This window comes from Lynx rufus, unplaced genomic scaffold (genome assembly GCF_022079265.1).
Source record: "Lynx rufus isolate CCGP_SWC_20201006 ecotype Redwood Valley unplaced genomic scaffold, mLynRuf1.p SCAF_20, whole genome shotgun sequence".
Lineage (NCBI taxonomy): Eukaryota > Metazoa > Chordata > Mammalia > Carnivora > Felidae > Lynx > Lynx rufus.
The window spans coordinates 556,407-572,725 of NW_025814835.1; the positions used below are offsets into that span (position 1 = coordinate 556,407).

The window sequence follows — 16,319 nt, forward strand, 5'->3', positions numbered from 1 at the left end:
TTTAAACGTACAGAACACTGCTGGTTTCCACGCTGTGGGTGGACGGCCCGTGGGCGGCACCCCCAGCCCTGCTCTGGCCGTGCCATCCCATCTGTGCCCCGCAGGAACGCCCTCAGGTCCCACCTTCTCCTGGCCTGCACCTCCAGCAACCACTGCCCACCTCAGAACATCTCATGAACTAAAGATCCTCAAACACTTCCAACCAAAACTCTGGATTTTCTCCAGACAGACTCTGGCTTCAAGCTCACCAGACAAGCGAAGCCGTGTGGCACCCTGAAGGCTCTGGGCCAGGGCACAGCGCCACCCACCAAGGAGCTGGAGGTGCTACAACCCACAGCTCATGCTTTCCAAGGACCGCGATGGCCAAGTTCCCAGCGTCCTGCTTGTCTTCTCAGAAACAAGGATGGGGCATCCGGGGGGTCAGTTGGTTACGCATCCAACTCCTGATTTTGGCTCCGGTCACGATCTCGCAGTTTGTGGGTTCGAGCACCATTTTGGACTTTGTGCCAACAGCATGGAGCCTGCTTGGGATTCTCTGTATCTCTCTCTCTCTCTTTGCCCCTCCCCTGCTCACGATCTCTCTCCTCTCTCTCAAAAGTAAATAAATGAAAATATTTAAAAAAAAGAAAGAGAACCAGGATAACAAGTCTCAGATGTACTAAACTAAGCAAATTCCTTAATCTTTATTCAATTACGAAAATACTTAGATTAGTGCTATTAAAAAAAAAAAAAAACCCAAGTGGAAACCAAACATTGGTTTGGGTGTCGGTCTCAACCACTGAAATACAGACGACGACAGAGTGAATCTCAGACTGACAGCAGCCACGGCAGAGACGGGACACGGGACACACGCAGGGAGGTCTGGGCTAGCTACTCCTCTCCCGACCAGGTCACCCACCTCTCCTCCTCGCCTGGGACTCCCGTGACCCAGAGGGAGCATTGATGTCCCCTGTGCCCTGGAAGTAGACGTATTTCTTCACGGTTATCAGGTTGGGGGCAAACTTCCAGACATCTTCCCGGTCATCAATAATGCACACCATCGAGTCTCCACAGGGAAAGAGATTTCTGGAAGTAAAAATGCACCAGAACTAGCACACTTTACAAAAAATAATCAGAGTCACGATAATCTTTTCTAGTAGTCAGCAGATCACAGATTCATCAGAGACAGCCGGAAATCGCACTGCAGGACTTTGGTTTAGCTCCAATTTAAACTCTCAAAGTTCCCAGGTGAAGTCAGATGACAGCAGCTACACCTTCTCCACCGTCTGTGACGTTCCTCAAGGCGGAGCCATGGCGCAGAGAGGTTAGCGTCTGGGGGCCGTGCCCCCATCCCGGGCAACCGGCAGACACTGCACAAATGGCCACGTCCCAACACATTTACAAAAGCAAGTTAACGAGCCAGTGGCCAGCGTGCTGCTGCCCCTCCACAGGGAAAGGCTTCCAGGTCAAGGCGGGAGGACATGACCTCACAGCTCAGCTATCTGAGACAACGGTTTCCTGCAGCGCGCCTGCGTGGTCTCTTTTTGAGTCCAAAAACACTATTAGAATGCGCGGGGTCAGCAGAAACGTTACCAAGGGTCCTGGTACCCTCACACAGCCTTGTTAAATTCTATTTCTGTCCACAATTCTGAGCTTTGGACAAGCTCGGAGGACTCAAAATTCAAAGCGAATTTGTTCTCGGATCTGGAAATAAACTCGGGGGGACTGCCTCCCACCATTCCGTTCTCTAGTGGCTGACGGCTACAGCCACCCAGGTACGCACGTTCACGTGTCCAAAATTATTATCACTCGGAGTCTGTTTCCCGTAGGCAAAATATATGGCAGCTAAAATAACGACAGAGTTGATGCTTTCTGGCACCTGTAACTCTAGATGAGGGAGGTGAAAACTGGGAAGAGAGCCCTGCTGCCTGCACCTCCGTGAGCCACGTGCCGGTCACCTGCCGGGGAGGGAGTGGGCCATCTTTCCCCAGTGCTGCTGCTGTAGGCAGCCTCCCCCCGAGTCAGTCACGGACAGCACCGCCCATCGTCCTTTGTTTTCATCAGTGTGACGCTAACTAGCAAACACAGTATCTGTTTCTGAAAGGAGTGCTCATTCTCCTCTTGGCTCCTACGGTCTCGAATAGGTCTGGGGCGGCCTGAATCTGAAACACGGAACACTCCATGAGGAAGCCCAGTGGTGGCAGAAGGCCACAGGCCTCGCTGTCACTGCCCAGGTATCCTTAGGAAGCAACATACAAGGAAACAAACTACAACTGATGCCGTATCATGATGGGGGGGGGGGGGCGGGGGCTATCTTTCTGGGGAGAAATGGGCCAAGTCCTTAAATGTCCAGGAGCCTTTGGATGGGGTGGGAGCGCCCGCTCTAAGAGCAGAGGGGGGACAGGCAGGGGCCCATGGCGGTGCCGGGAAGAGGTGGGAACGTGACTCCAGATCTGACGAACCAGCAGGACTCGCAGCGTGCAAGCCCCTAAGGAAATACCAGCCCCTCCTCCTCTCAAGCTGTGGTGCCTGGGAGGGCTCCGATCCCCTGGCTTGTCACCTCCCTCGTCCCTCATGTCCCAGCCCTGTTCTCAGCTGCCCTCCCCAGACCCCCGACTTCTGGGGCCCCAGCCAAGCCCCACCCCAGGAGCCCACCACTGCCTGGATGCTCGGGGAGTTGGGGGGAGGCAGGGTTGTGGTGGAAAGACAGCAGGCTTTCTGAGTGCCATGGCGGGGGGCGGGGGACGAAGGAATGGGGGGAATAAACCCAGAATCACGGGTCTGGTGCTCTCTCCACCACAAACTTCCCAGTGAGCCCCGGAGATGAACACAACCAGGTACGTACCTAAGGTTTCCTGTTTTAGAAAATGGGTCAATACATTCATCCCTCGATAATATTCGATGAGAAAAAAGCTTCTTCTCAGGGTCTAAAAAGCCTTTGGAAAGAAAACAAAATGAAGGTCAGACATGTGAGCCGCGAATGTCCTGCTCTGCAGGTGGTGAAGCCCCCACTGTGCTGTGAGGACAGCAGGGACACAAAGCGTCACACACGGACACCCACCGCCCTCGTCTTTCCTGGTAGGACTGTGATTCACTCGCGGTTCCTTTTACTGTGTTTAAAGGCAAGAGTTTGCGGAACGTTTACTGAATCTAACACCACCTGGGACTTGGCTGAGAACAGAAGACGAACACGGCTCAGCAGCACGCCCCGGGGATGCTCGCGGTGCGCGGGGGCGACAAACACGTGAACACAGCCTGTGGCGTGTGGGGCGCCGGGACTCAAGAGTCCGGCTGTGCGGCCACGTGCAGCCTCCCCGCACCTTCGGCCGTTTGCGAAGCAGCGAGCCAGGCGCCGGGCGGCTTCGTGCCCATCGGCGATGTGGCCGCGTCCTCTGGAGACCCTTTCAGGGTGTATCCCCTCATCGTTGTGAAGGCGGGCACGGCAGCCCACCTCCACGACTCGCTGTCGGCCGGGACCCCAGGACCACCAGACACCCCCCATCAAAGCCAGTGCGCCCCAGGGCCCTGGTGTCTGCACCGCGTGCCCCACGCCGCCGCGCACAGGGCCTTCCACACAGCACTTAAAGGGTTTAAATCTGTGCGCTTATGAACAAACAACGCTCACTCAGAGAAGAAACGTTACAAACGTACATCCTTACTAAGTAAGAAAAACGTAAGTCCCATACGAACACTGATGTCACTCAGTGGCTAAACCTGAAGCTTCTCATAGAATTACAGGAATCTCTACAGTAAGCGAAAAGCACCTCAAACGCTTAACAGTTTTATCCGAATAAAAAGAGACGTGTCCTAACTACACTAAAAACATACACTCCGTGAAAGCGAGAGCTTTCAGAACGTGAAAGGTGACAGGAAGAGGAAGGTGTAGAAACCATGGCTGGAAACTGGTGAAAACCCATGGCAGGGCCCCAGCAGTCTCCTGCCAACAAGCAAGTCCACCCACCTGGTGCCAGAATGCACCCACCCGGCCCCAGGGCCTGCCTGTGCCAGCGTCCTGCCCTCTGAAGGCTCGACCACCTCAAAGCCACGTGGGGCACTCGTCCCTCGGGCCACGGGCTTCCTCCCAGGGCCTCTTGCGTGCGCGGTGCCGTCGCCCGTGCTGGAGGCGGCCACGCGGTGACTGCGGGTCCCCCGGACTCAGTGCTGCTCGGCCGAGGGGCTCTGCACCCGCCCGTGCGGGGACGCTGGCCCACGGGAAGGGGAACTTCCTGCCACGTCTCTGGATGTGGACTCTCAGGCACAAAGCGCGTGAGGCGCAGAGGGCGCCGACGGCCTGAGGCGGGCCTCGCTCTGGAGGGCTGAGGCCCCCGGGAACATCCTCTGGACTGCCAGGGACGCCTCCCCCAAGCCCTTCTATTTACACCGGTGTTATCTTCTCTACCCCATGCAGGTCCTCCTGATGGAGGTCCAGAGAGATGCCAAGGCTCCGCAGGGGAAGGGCAAGTCGTCCTGTGCCAGGAGGCAGCCTGAGGGGGGCACCCGAGGACCTAACCGCTCCTCCACCCAGGGTGCTGGTGCTCACTGGTACGAGAGTTCCACGGAGTGGTCCCACCACGTTCACATCTCAGGAAAGTTCCTTCTTGCACGAGGAAGGAACTTCCACACACAGCTGATGTGCTCGTGGTAACAACCTCCTACGGGGCGCTAGGTGTAGAGGAGGATTCGGAAGTCATTTCTCCGTCAACAGAGACCAAAACCAACCCGTAAAAATATTTCCATTCGGAAGTACTTTATTTGGCCACGAAGGAGCTGTGAGCACCTACAACGCAGGTGCCAACACCCACAGTCGGTCAGGGCGGACCGGGCCCCAGCTGCCCCGGGCGGGGTGAAGGCCGGGCTCGGGGCTCCGCCCCCAGCCAGACAGGCCACTGGTGGGCACCACCAGGGACACCTACGCACACACGAGGCACACGCACGGCCAGCACACAACCACTAAGCTGCACCAAGACAACAGGTTAACACTAAGTCACCACGTCATTCATTTACAAATAAGAGACAATCATTTTACCTGCACTTAGAGCGTCAGTAAGCAACACGCCTCCAGAGGTATTTCCAAACCAAAACAAAAACACCCTGAGAAGGCTTACGTAGCAAGTTTCTACGTTTCCACACAGCTGCAGTGCTGAGCAACCTTCACACCAGCCCGCGGCGTGCGCCTGACCAGAGCGGGGGTGGCCTGCCCATTTGGGGAGACAAGAGCTAGCTCGGGGACTAGAAAGGAGCCTGGGAGAGCTTCGTGTGTCCCCTTGTCTTTAAGGATGTCACTGAAAACGAAGAGAGACCTAACCCACTGGGGACAACGCCCACGCGACGCGTGAGTCGGCACGGGTGACCGAGGACTGAGCCGCCCACCTGCGATGGTGTGAGCGTACAGCCGGCTCCCAAACGTGAAGACGTGTAGCTCGTACAGCCTGGCGATCTTCTCCAGGAACTCCCTGCAGTGCGGACGCACACGCGTGTGCAGCATCGGCTCGCCGCGGCCCAGCTGGAAGTGAAAGATACCCTGGAAGAACAGGTGTGCCCAGTGAGAAGGCATGAGGCGCCTGGACGGCACCTCCGGACTGCGCCCCCCACCCTCCGCGGTAACCACCCAAGACACTGTCAATGACGGTCCCGGCAGCGAACCCACCCACGTCGCTGCCTGTGATGAACCGCCACGGTCACCACGTTCGGCAACCACGGGCTTCAGCGGTGTCAGCAGATCCTCGCACCGTTTGGACCGTGGTCTTTGTCTGTTAACAGCAAAGCAAGGATCTGTGTCCTCAAACCCTAACACTTGCCAAATAGCTCGGCCACGGCGGATCACTTAGAACAGGTCTCCGGTGATCCACGCGTGATTCCCTCCCCCCCCCCCCCCCCCCCCCCCCCCGCCAAGTACTGATGGGAGTAAACCAAACAGTCCCACGGAACTTAGTCTGGCTCAGTGACTGCTTTAAGATACGGGTTTACTAACTTACAAATACAACACCAAACCTGAAATAGTATTTCAAACCACTTTTAGTAGACAGGTAAGATTAGTAACGCCAACAAGTTACATGTCATTAATATACAAAGAAACTTATTTTCCTTAGGAAACTAAACGTTGATCCTTTTAATCCCTATTTATCATTAATCTTCTCAGTAAGAGAACTCTGAAACACTGAAAACTAAAAGTAAGCGACCCTGGGCTTACTTAACTTTTTACTAGCTCTAAAGTGGTCAAACCCTTCATGAAGCAGCTGTTCTGTTAAAACATTTTGGAGTATGGAATTCTAGAAATCACATTCCGTGTCCTCCACAGGTGCATATAAATGTCCTTAAAAACACAAGTTCAGGTTGCCAAAGTGAAGAGTTAAACACATCTTTCTAGATGTCACAACAGGTATGCGGGTGCACACATGAGTGCTGGGTAGAGCCGGCCCGCAGGTAACCTGTGGGCACGGGTGGGGGTGGAGCCATGGAGGCCAGCCAGAGCTGAGGCCCGTCCACGTGGATGGGAGGAGACCTTCACCTTGTAGATCACACAAGCTGAGGAACAGGCATGTTACGATGAGTTTAAACTGCTGTGAAATGAATTAAACGTGCCGACTTCAAAGGCACAATGAAGCCCAGAGCCGGCTATGGCCACGTACACACAAGCACATACGTGCAGAAACTACTGCTTTACATAAAGTTCTCCAACTCTTTTTTTTAATGTTTGTTTCTTGAGAGAGAGAGAGAGACAGAGAAAGAGAAAGAGAGAGACAAGGGGAGGGGCAGAGAGAGAGGGAGAGACAGATCTGAAGCAGGTTCTGCACTGACAGCAAGCAGTCCAATGTGGGGCTTGAACTCACAAACCATGAGATCATGACCTGAGCCAAAGTCGGACGCTCAACTGACCAAGCCACCCAGGCGCCCCTGAAGTCCTCCAGCTGTAAGATAATTAAGCAGAGTTGTTATGAATGAAACAGTCGCAGAGTATTTACTAACACCTTATGCTGCACACAAAAATACATGGTGACACGAAATGTTACGATAGTAAAAAAGTGCTAATACAACTAAAACACGTGCTGTTGGGGCTCCTAGGTGGCTCAGTCACTTCAGCGTCTGACTCTTGATTTCGGCTCAGGTTATGTGCTCACGGTTCGTGACTTTGAACCCCATGTTGGGCTCTGTGCTGACAGTGCGGCCTGCTTGGGATTCCCTCTCTCTCTCTCTCTCTCTCTCTCTCAAAATAAACTTAAAAAAAATACACGCTGTTTTATGGGAGACAGAACTGAAGTGACAAGGACGTTGCTGGAGGACAAGTTCTCCGCTCACGAGTAGGAGATCAGTCCTCACCGTCAGCAACGTCCGGAGGCAGAAGTGACTCTGCGGCCTATAGGACTAGCGGAGATGGTCCACGTTTGCGCCTGTGTCACTGGATTTATTCACGAGGCCAAACTAAAATGGCCTGGTGTGTTCCGAGAAAAGTTTGCAGCGAACCCCCCCACGACACACGCCCATCCCGGGACCATGAGCAGACCTGTCCTGCTGCCCTTGGGGTCTCACATCCCCGGCTGCTGGCCTGTCAGAGGCTCTCCCACCACGCGCAGCCACAGCTAGGAACTGACACCTGCAGGCACCGACGACAGTCTGCACATCAACCCCACCAACAAAGACTTTAAATAACTGACCACGTCCATGCCGGTGAGGCCTCCTTAGTCAAGGAGGCAGAAGCTGGTGCCAGCCTTCAGACAGCCATCCGTAACGGGCACGACTCAATGCCTTGGGGAGGGGCCAGAAATTTAAGTCCCCAGGCTCCATACAGAGGAAAGGAGCGAAGGGTGGGAAGAGGCTCGACGTATACTCAAACAGGGTTCCGCCCCTGACCCTTTACTTTCTCTGGAAATTTAATTTCCCGGAAGGATTTATGCAAAGCGGACCCAGCCTCTATCTGCTGTCGTGAGTGCAGGCCCAGGTACCCACCTGCACCCCCGCCCCCAGTGTTCCAGGTATTTCCAGAGGTGTTGCCGGCTTGTGTCCCCCCCGGACCACTCCTCCCTTGCCGTCCACCCCACTGTCTACCACTGGGCCTTGGGTCCTCCAGGCCCCGAACCCTCAACCTTCCTGATTCACGGGACCACGTGTGGACCAGGCACCGGAGGGTGGGAGCGTGCCTCGGCACCTCCCGGTGGGGACCAGCTAGGGGAAACGGCCCTGGGAGCATGGGCCCTGGGCTCCCGCCCCAGCCAGCCTCCTTGGCCCAAGAAGCGTCGCCGAGAGGAGCTGCTGGGGCCGCTCACTTTGTTTGACATCTGCTGGCAATGCTGTTCTGTCGTGTGGATCAGCGTCTGGTCCAAGTCGACCATGAGCACCAGCTTTCTGTTTCGATGTAGCCGCTGCTGGTCTTGCCTTCCCAGCTCCTTGGCTTGCTGAAGCGAAATAGAAAGGAAAGTCGGTAAGTACATCCGGATCCAAAACAAAATTTGATTTTGTCAGGAGAAACCAAAAGAAGCCGGGAGAGGTGCTTCGAGGCTCTCTGCATGCTAACACAGCACATAGGGCCACGCTGCCCAGACCCCAGCCTCCCCAGCCAGTCCACTGGGTCCAAACTCTGATGACGTTATGATTTGTGATCGTAATCCTATGACTTAACGTGTAAACCAATGAAAAAAGAAATGAAAAGAAACCGGTTGTGTCCACAAAAACAGACAGGGGCACACCACAACAGACTCTTAACCACACAGAACAAACTGAGGGTGGCTGGCGGGGAGGTGGGTGAGGGAGGGGCCCGGTGGGTGATGGGCACTGAGGAGGGTGCGGGTTGGGATAAGCGCCGGGTGTGGCCCCTCAGTGACGCATCACCGGAGTCTACTCCTGAGACCGACACTACACTGTGTGTTAACCAACCAGAACTTAAATAAGTTTTTTTAAAAGCACAAATCTCATCAAATCGTGACTGAAAAAGTTTCACCCGCAACCTACATAAACGGGCAGCCGGGAGACTGGTCCCCACCAAGAGCTCAGTCTCTGCACAACCCATCAAGGGCTTCATCCTGGTGTCTCTCCCTCACCCGCCATTTGCACCCCTGGCCTATGAAAACGGGGGTCAGGACACCCCTGACCCACACTGCCCGCGTGACTTCTGAAATGCAGGGGAAGTAAGGGCGGTTTCGTGCGCTAGGTCCGCAGGTACGGGGATGCTCGGGGACTGCCCCACAGGAGGGCCGAACTGGCGTGCTCTCCCGTCCCCTCCCTGCCCCCACGTCCGCTCCCCGGCGCTGCCCGCTCAGGTCCGACGCACAGCCGCCTGCTCCCAGCCCTCAAACTGCAGCCTCCGGCAGCTTCCGGCAGCTTCCGGCCTTCCCCTCGGTCGGCCTCCCAGACCCACTGCTTCCGGCCACGCACCGGGGAACCATGTGAGCCACAGCACCCGGGAGAGCTCCCGGCTCCGAGGCCGTGAGGCCGGCGCATCCCCGGTAAGCAGGACCCTCTGGGAAAGCAGAAGCGGCGGGGGGGGGGGAGGGGGGCGGCACGCTGCTCACACACCACTGGTCCCACCAGCGGCTATGACGCCCGCAGACGCGGCACTTTCTGCAACCGTCCTCTGCACGGCACAAGACCCACACATGCTCCTTGCCGTTCTCTGGAGATGTTCTGTCCGACACGTCGCCCCCGCCAGAGGCAGGACTCACCTCGGAGCTCACCATCAGCTCTGGGACGCTGTGCACCATGGACACTGTGGCCGTGGACAGAGGCACCTGCTGCTGCCCGTTCTTACTCTGCAACCTGCACAAGGGAGAAGGGCCAGACGTGAACACCCTGAACGAGTTGTACACAGAAGGCACGCAGGACCGTGGGTGACCCCACGACCCACGCCCGGAAAGCACCGGGGGCTTCCAGGGTAGGATTTTAATGCACACTTCAGGTGAGGCTCACTGCTAGCTCAGTGCAGCACGTCCTTCTGCGGCCAGCTGCTGAGAGGCCATCCGGGGTCTGACAACAGGCCAAGTTCTCACAAAACACGAAGGTCTCTTGGAAATGAACTGTGACGGCCACACGGCAACAGAGGCCCTCACCTACGCAAACACAGGACAGTCCGCGCTGCTCTGCACAGACAATGAGCGCGACCGCACAGCACTGGTGGTGAAGGAGCCCAGGGAGTGGGGCGGGGGGGCCCGGGGGGCCCGGGAGGATGTGCAGTGTGCTCGGCGGGGAGGGGAAAGCAAACCGAGCACGCCTGTGAGCATCCGACGTGCTCCATGCTTTCGGGACTTATGGAAAGGACACCTCCCCGGGAGACTGCCTCGGGTCACCGGACACAGCAGGGTGCCTGAGGCCGCCCGTGCCACCTCCAACGCGGAGAGGCGCCGCCTTCCACCCGCAAGCTGCCAGGACTTACTGGGTCAGGTCTTGGCCACACTCGGCACACAAGCCTTTCATGACAACCGGGTGGCTACAGCCTTCCAACCGCACCAGGACGGCCCTAGAAACAGAGGCGAAGACGGTCCCACGTCAGGAAGGGGAGAAGCACAATCCCCTGGTTGACCACACGCCCCGAGGGTGTACAGCTCCCGGGGTTCAGTACCGATCTTCCCAGCGACCCCCACCTGACCCGGCGCGCCTCACCCCGTGGCGGGGCTCTGCTTCCGGGGCGGGAAAGGAGGGCTTCTCGCCCACGGGTCCCCACGGGGCGACCCAGAACCCACGCACGACAGATGAAAAACTAGGCACGTCCTGTCGGGAGAACGGACTTGGGACGACGTGAAAGCCTAGGGTATGTGAAATACTGACACTCTCAGGCTTCTGAGAAACCATTTAAAACACGGAAACCGACGCTAACGTGGCAAGGAGCAACTTGCTAGAGTACCAACAAATAACCAACGGTGTCGTCTCCCAAATACCGTTCCCGGTCTACAGAGCGGCTCTGATTCAGTGCAAGTTTTCTGACGGAACTCCTGTAGTATTCCTAGTTTTCACCCCACGCAACGATTTCCACACAAACCCAAAGGCTGCGTGGTCAGAGCTCTGGAGGCCCTGTAACTCGGGGCCGCGGGAGTCTCCTGCCCCTTACCTAGACCCGGGGGGCACCCAGGCGGCGATCAGGCCAGCATCTGGGACGCGGGGCCTTCCTGGGTGCTTCCTCACAAAGCAAGGGCGCACGGATGGCCACCCAGACGGCCCCAGAGCTTCCGGACCCAACGGCCTCCACGGGCTCACGGCTGCCAGGGATGGCACTCCCCTTCCACACAGGGCCTCCTTCTTCCCCTCCTGCCCGCCTCTGCCGCTCACGACCGGGTACGCGGCGCCCCGACGCCCCTGTGTGTCCGCAGCCCGGCAGCCGGCTCGACCGCAAACCAAGCGCGGGGCAGGGCCACGCTCTGCCGCCTGCCTCTTCCCTCTCCGTGGGTGTGCGCTCCCGCCTTCAGCACCATCGCCACCTCTACCTAGAACCCGCCGTCTCCCCAGTCCTCCGCCAACCGGCCCAGAGATGTCTTCGGGCTCTATATTCCTGCCGGCAGGCCCTGGGACACCCCCCCCCCCCCCCCGCCCTGCTCGCTGCCCACCTTCTCTGGGTGCCCTGTGCTGTCTCTTCAGCCTTCTACCACCAGGCCCTGTGCTGCTGGCGTCCGGAGCGGGCGCTCGAGTCTGGCCTTCCCCACCTGCCCGGCCCCGCAGCACCTCGTCCCGCCAAACCCAGTCCCCACTCACGTCCCTGCAGAAGAACCCTTCCTTCATCGTCCAGACCCCGCCCCACCCCGACCAAGCGGCTGCCACGGTCCGGGCCTCTCGTACCCCAGCCCTCACGGCGGGCACCCCCGAATCAGCCCTCCCTGGGACAGCCGGCTCGGCTCCTGCCACACGAGGAACACTCCCTCCCACGGAGCTGCCCACCGGGTGGCCCACCTTGCGGACGACCCGCTGTTCAGACTCCGTCCTGCCAGGGCCCCCTCCTTGCCTGTCCTGCTCTCCCAAGTGCAGGCGGGGAAGTAAGAGGCCCGGAAAGGCGACGCGTCTGGGAGGACGTGGGCAGAGCCGGCAAGGGGATGGCCGTGCACCTTCCCAAAAGTCAAAGGTGTGGGTCAACTGTTGGCTAATAGGGTTTTCCGGGGGGTCTGTCGGGCCTTCTGGACCCTGGCAAAAAGCTGCTGGTTGCCCCCTGGAATGCTAGGGGTAGGTTTTAAAAATGCTGATATTGCCTGTGTTTTAATTACAGGTTCTGGGGACCTACAGTCGCGTAAGAAGGCGCAGGCCACCCAGGCACCAGGAGCAGAAGGACTCCAGTCTCGGGTGCGGCGTGACCTGCTGGCCAGGCCTCCTTTGTGGACACGGCAGACACGCACCACATGAAAAAGCCAGTCTGCACTTACCCACTTCACCCGTTTCTCTACGCACACTCATGGCTTGGGGAGTATTTTTTTCAGGAATCCCCAAAAACGGGAAAGGAAGATTTCACCAACCTCTCCTAAAACATTAACCCGAAGACACATTTGGTGTCCAGCTCGAGCAATAAACAGGTCGAAACACTTTGTGAGGTATGTGTTTCCAGTTGGTAGTCAGCCTTTGCGTTTTCTTAACAGTGGTTTTTGAAGATCAGGTTTTAAATTTTAACCCAGTCCAATTTATCAGATATTTTGCGTCCTTAAGAAATCCTGGTCTTGCCCAGGTCACTGACATTCAAGGGGAGTCCTGAACGGGCAGCTAATTCCAGAGGATTGATTCTCCTCCAGTCGAAGGAAGCTTCTAGGACAGCCCCTCTTCCAGGACAAGGTGACAGGAGGGTCACGACAAACCAAGAGGAAGCAGGTGTGGGATGGAGAGGGGAGCCAAGGCGAAGCCACACAGGTGAGGCACAGCTGGCTTCAGATCGCCCAAGCTAAGAGCACGTGGAAAGTGGCAGACTCGAGACCAACCGTTCAAGGGTCCAGAGCCCTGAACGCAGCAGGGAGGACCCACAGGTGGCGCCGCGAAGGTGCCGGGAGCGGGGTGGGCAAACAAGCTCTAAGTGCACCAGTGCGGGCAGGAGATGCCAGGAGAAGTGAGAGCCGAGGGAGCCAGGAGCGCCGTGGACGCTCGCAGATGTTCTTGGAGTGAGCCTGCCAGAGACCAGGCACGAAAGGACAAGTCTGCCTGGAAAACCGAGCGAGGGAGGCACAGGCACCACCAGCTGCCCACACAGGTGGACGTGTGCCTAGACGTGGACAGGACCACGGAACGCAGGTCTCGTGGGCTGCTTATCCCAGGCTAGGGCTTAACCGCTGCCAATAAAACAGATGGCAGGCCTTTGGGGAACCCCAACAATTAAGGGACAGGCGGAAAAAAGAACGCCAATCGAAAAGCAAAATCATCATCGCTTCTCGGCCTTTTGGCTAAGGTCAAGCGTAGCAGAAAACAAAATCAGTGCTCGCAAAGGCTGAGGAGCCGGGTCCACAGCAGACACCAGGGAGGGAACATTCTGGGAAAGGAGTATCAGCGTTAAACGCCCCGAAGAGACACCGGACAGCATCAAGACACACACCAGGACGAAGATGTCCACATCGTGACTGTGGGTGGTGCTTTCCAAGGCACACACGGTTGTCAGAACTCGCCAAACCATGCAGTTAAAATGCATATGTGGTACCGGCAGACTACCAACTGACGAGGACACGGCCACCAAACTTGGTGATTTAGGGGTGCTGGTGGCCTTTCCAGAGGACCCTGTGGCAGAGCACCGCAGCGAGGCAGAGAGGAGCACGTGGCTGGTCCCCGGGCACCTGCACTGTGGCCCGGCCCTGTGCCCCCAGCACCATCCGGTCACCGGGGGGCTCTGCACGTCACCTGCGCAGAGCAACCCAGGCTAAGGGAGGCGTGCCATCCAGTGTGACAGCCAGCGTCACGGCAGCCGGCCTTCTTGTCACCCCGCAGATCCCCAGGACCTCGCCATGCCACTCCATGGCCACTCAGGTCCCACGTGCTCCACCAGTGGTGTGCCCCCGAGTGCTGCCGGACGTCCCCCCGACACGGGGGCTCCCTCGGCTTAGACCAGCCTGCCACTCGCCACCTCTGCCTCTTCTTTCTATCTGAACCCATATCCAGAGCCGCACCTCCTCCCGGAAGTCCTCTCAGCTCCCACCGCCCTGCGTGAAGCGCATATGCGCTCCGCCAGGCCATCCCGTGAAGGCCCAGAAGACACAGAGTCCTTGCTCTGTCAACTTGTTTCCAAGTCCCAGGCAAAGCCTAGCTGCCAGCAGGCAACCGGGAGGCAGGTGGGGACGAAGGGGCGCAGGGGTGGGGGCACACACTCTAACCACTCCACACGCCCTTGGCAACGTGGCCTGAACGTGTACCTTTCTCTACAAAGTCTTCTCTCTACAGATGACATTAGAAGTCATGTAACTTTCTGTGCTGCAAGGAGCTTCGCCTGTCTTATTCCACAGAGCAGATCAGGGCTCAGTCACCCGCTGTGTTTGCTCCCCACGGGAAACTGGGCCTGGAGACGCCTCCAGCTGTCACAACCTGGGGGCAGCTACTGGCATCGACAGGGAGGGGCCTACTGGGCACAGGACACGCCCCTGCAAACACCAGGGCAGATGATAAGCACACGGGTGTCAGCTTAGAAGCCCTTCCTGGTGGACTATCCAAGGCCACGTGCCTCAGCAGCGTCCATCCACCCCCAAGAAGAAGGCAGTCGGTGACAGCCAGGAAGCAGGTGCAGGGGGCCCTGCTCTCAAAGGCACTTGGGATGACTCGAATGACCCCAAACACCTGAAAAGAATACTTAACGTTGAACAACGACTGGCACACGAAACGGACACCACACAAAGCTTCTATGGGGACCCCCTCTGTGGCGACACTACACGTTGTCATCACTTGACACGTGCAAGAGCTACGTGAATGACTCACAAATCAACCTAACCCCCCCACAAGATGCCTTCGTTCCAAAACTCGACACCTCTCTCTGATGTAAAAGAGTCACCCACAGCGTTCAAAGCTCAAAGCTCCCTATCGTGAATACGAACAGAGAATTTTCCTATTTACTAAATTTAGACACGAGGTCTCCACCTAAATTCACCCTGGCAATGTCTGTCACGTTACACCTGACACAGACGTGGGATCAGCACAGGCGGGCGAGTCCACACAGCAGGGGGAGGAGGTATACCATCATCTGAGGCAAAACAAAACGTCCCTCAATCTTCTCAGACTACCCAAGTCAGAAAACACTAACGTGCCGCATCTAGCAAAGAGGACCCCAAGCCAAGCAACGTGACAGTAGAAACCCACCACTTGTAAATCCATACAGGGTGCCGAGGCCACACCTGCCAGGCGAAGGGGGGGAAGTGATTAAAAACACAACACGGTCTCCACACACAAGGGAGGAGCCACGTGTCTTCGCAAAGACGTTTCCGGCAAACGCTGACCAAGGATAAGGTAAAAAGATGCCGTGTGTGGCCGCCGAGCCACCCCAGCTGGTGGTGTGCCCCTCAAGACCAGCTTCTGGAGTTTGCTGCAGCCCAGGAAGGAGAGCAGGAGAGCTGCACACCGGACTGGACCACACGGGACACACACACACTGCACACACAGCACATGTGCCCGAGTGCAGCACACGACGACTTGTGCCTGTCACAAAGGACGGAGACATGTGGCCAAGGCAAGGAGCTGTCTGTCCCCCACCCCCTTCCCAATCGGCCACACCAACACTCACATGTGGCCCAGGGGACAGCAGCTCGGAAACATCTCGTCTAAATTAAAAGGAGGGTAAAGAGACCCTATCTTCTGTCTGAATTAAAAGGTCATTCAGAACCGTCTGGCGGGGTCAGAGCGGAGCTCAACATTATCGGTGGACTTCTTCTGCATCTTTACAAGGGCTAAAAGGATTCTCAAAAAAAGTAACGGATGGCCAAGAGAGAGGGAAAGAGTATTTTTAAGAGGTAACAGTAATGCCCTTTTTCCGTACATGATTTCATCTGCAGATACTGATGCGAGAGGGATGAAAGGCAGGCAGTGACCCTACTGTTTCTACCCTCAACCCAACAAAGAGCCAACACCATCACACCCTGCGGGGAGGGGCATGCTGTGACCTCTGGAGAAAACACTTCACCCGGGAGACTGGCCCCAGGACGTCAAGTCAGTCACCAGTAAATGCTAACTTTCCTGGTCTGTCCTTGAAAAAAATCCATAGGAAAATCACGACGCGATTCCTAAAGAAGTAATTTTTCCCGAAATACACAAATATCGAATTCTTCCTGAAATTTTTGCACGCATCAGCTTTTGTGTCCGATCTGATGGGAAGGTCCGAGGGCACAGGAAGAGCACAGTGTGAGGAAGCCGGGCACCCTGACTCTCTGCTGGCGGAGCCAGCGCTATCGCAGGCTGGGTCTCACCTTCCGTCTTCCTGCGACAGG

The 16,319-nt window shown here is 57.0% G+C and overlaps 1 protein-coding gene across 3 annotated transcripts in view; it reads right to left on the reverse strand.

Annotated features, from left to right (window-relative positions):
* Nucleotides 1-16,319, reverse strand: part of CTDP1 (CTD phosphatase subunit 1) — a 56,763-nt gene that overhangs the window by 35,994 nt on the left and 4,450 nt on the right. For all 3 annotated transcript variants that reach the window (XM_047086186.1, XM_047086185.1, XM_047086187.1), the window contains exons 2-7: nucleotides 10,340-10,423; nucleotides 9,633-9,726; nucleotides 8,241-8,369; nucleotides 5,350-5,500; nucleotides 2,825-2,915; nucleotides 899-1,065 (exon numbers count right to left, since the gene is read on the reverse strand). In XM_047086186.1, coding sequence (XP_046942142.1) covers nucleotides 899-1,065; nucleotides 2,825-2,915; nucleotides 5,350-5,500; nucleotides 8,241-8,369; nucleotides 9,633-9,726; nucleotides 10,340-10,423 — 716 coding nt within the window. The remainder of the gene's footprint in view (nucleotides 1-898; nucleotides 1,066-2,824; nucleotides 2,916-5,349; nucleotides 5,501-8,240; nucleotides 8,370-9,632; nucleotides 9,727-10,339; nucleotides 10,424-16,319) is intronic.